General features: G+C 43.9%; 1 protein-coding gene across 1 annotated transcript; it reads left to right on the plus strand.

Annotated features, from left to right (window-relative positions):
* Positions 1-1,108: 1,108 nt before the first annotated feature.
* Positions 1,109-1,710, plus strand: LOC110037308 (pentatricopeptide repeat-containing protein At1g77170-like; the record flags this gene model as incomplete). The annotated part of the gene is given in 1 exon segment (XM_020741918.1): positions 1,109-1,710. A coding segment is annotated over 1 exon segment (541 nt), but the record flags the coding sequence as incomplete, so codon positions are not given.

The following is a 1,710-nucleotide window of genomic DNA, read 5'->3' on the forward strand; positions in this document are numbered from 1 at the left end:
ATATGATAATACAACTATAAGAATAGATTGCTCCGAATTTTAATAATTTCGTGAGAAAATATTATTCTCGCTCGAAAATAGGGCTGCAACTGATACGTCATTAGCAAATTTATGGCATGACACAAATCTTAAGTCAACATTTGAGCAAAAAAAAATGTTCAGGCTTTGATTAAAAGTCATCTAGAGCTCTGATTTCACCAGACTTACAGTCAACTTGACCGGATTAATGAGACGGACATAGTGATACTAAAATTATCAAATTCAAGTTAAATCAAGCTCAGATCAAGTCATTAAACCACTTTTACGAGCTTTTTTGGACACATTTGGAAAGCCAAATGAATGTCGAATATAGCAAGCCTATAGTTGAATCGAGTATCTCGACAGGTTGAATTCAACGAGTCCAATATTGCTTAATTCTGACAATTTTAAAGCATTAAATGCTCGTCCGATCAAAATAGTTCATATTATTGTATTAATTGCACGAGAGACTCATTCGGACCGTCCGATCAAAATAGTTCATATTACTGTATTAATTACATGAGAAACTCTATAAATAAAATGTGACCCTCTCATAAGGATTGGGGTGAGCTTGAGACTTAAGGAAGAGCTTAAGGTTTTGAGGATGTGCTGAAAACCAATACCACCACTGTTGACTGCTATCCACCACCACTGGTTTTTGTCAACCACCGCCGACCGTTGTTGATACCCAACAATCTCCATCGAGCTCTACAGAAGGTCGTCGACCACCACCAACTACCATTGACCACCACCGAACGGACGACATCAATCGTTATTGTTTGTTGTCTGTTTCTAGTAGCAAATTAATCAACACGTCGGCATTATAACTTCAGAAATCTAATAACCATTTCCGACCTATGGGACAAGTGGTCGCAACTGTAATCTTCTTTCTATAGTGAAACTCTTCAGCTTGGTAACACTCGTGATTTTTTACTTTTCAAAATTTTCACGTAAAAAATTATTGTGTCATTATTAGTTATTTTCACTTTTTCGGGTGTATGTTAAACCTTCATAAAATGTTAAGACAATATTACTCTACTGCCGCGAATATTCTAGTCGGCATTAATACTTTTAAATTAGCATACTCCCATCTATTTGGAGGAAAATAAGCACACATCTCTTGAAGCTCCCAATAACTTTGCCCCTAATAGATGATTTCCTTGCTAAATTCTCCATCGTCCTCCTCACCGGCCGCGGCCGCCGCCACCCACCTCCAGTCATGCTTCGACCAATTAGAGCTGTCGCAGATCCACGCCTTCGTCCTCCGCCGCAATCTCCTCCTTCTCCCCTTCCACTGGAACTCCCTCATGCGCTGCTACGTTCGTCTCTCCATCCCCTCCTCCGCTCTCCACCTCTTCGTCCACATGTCCCGCGCCTGCACATACCCTGACCGCTACTCCCTCCCTATCGCCCTCAAAGCCTCCTTCACCTCCTTCTCTTTCTCCTTCGGCCGTCAACTCCACTCCGTCGCCATTAAACACGGCCTCTCCCGCCACCAATTCTCCGAGAGCGGCCTCATCTCCCTCTACGCCAAAGCCGGCCACTTCATCCCCGCAAACCAACTGTTCGACGAAAATCCCCACCGAAATCTCGGCTCCTGGAACGCCCTCATCAGCGGCTATGCGCAGGCCGGCCATTCCTCCCAAGCCATCGATCTCTTCATCCGCCTTCGTCGAACCGGCGAGACCCCCG

This window comes from Phalaenopsis equestris, unplaced genomic scaffold (genome assembly GCF_001263595.1).
Source record: "Phalaenopsis equestris unplaced genomic scaffold, ASM126359v1 Scaffold218564, whole genome shotgun sequence".
Taxonomy (NCBI): Eukaryota; Viridiplantae; Streptophyta; class Magnoliopsida; order Asparagales; family Orchidaceae; genus Phalaenopsis; species Phalaenopsis equestris.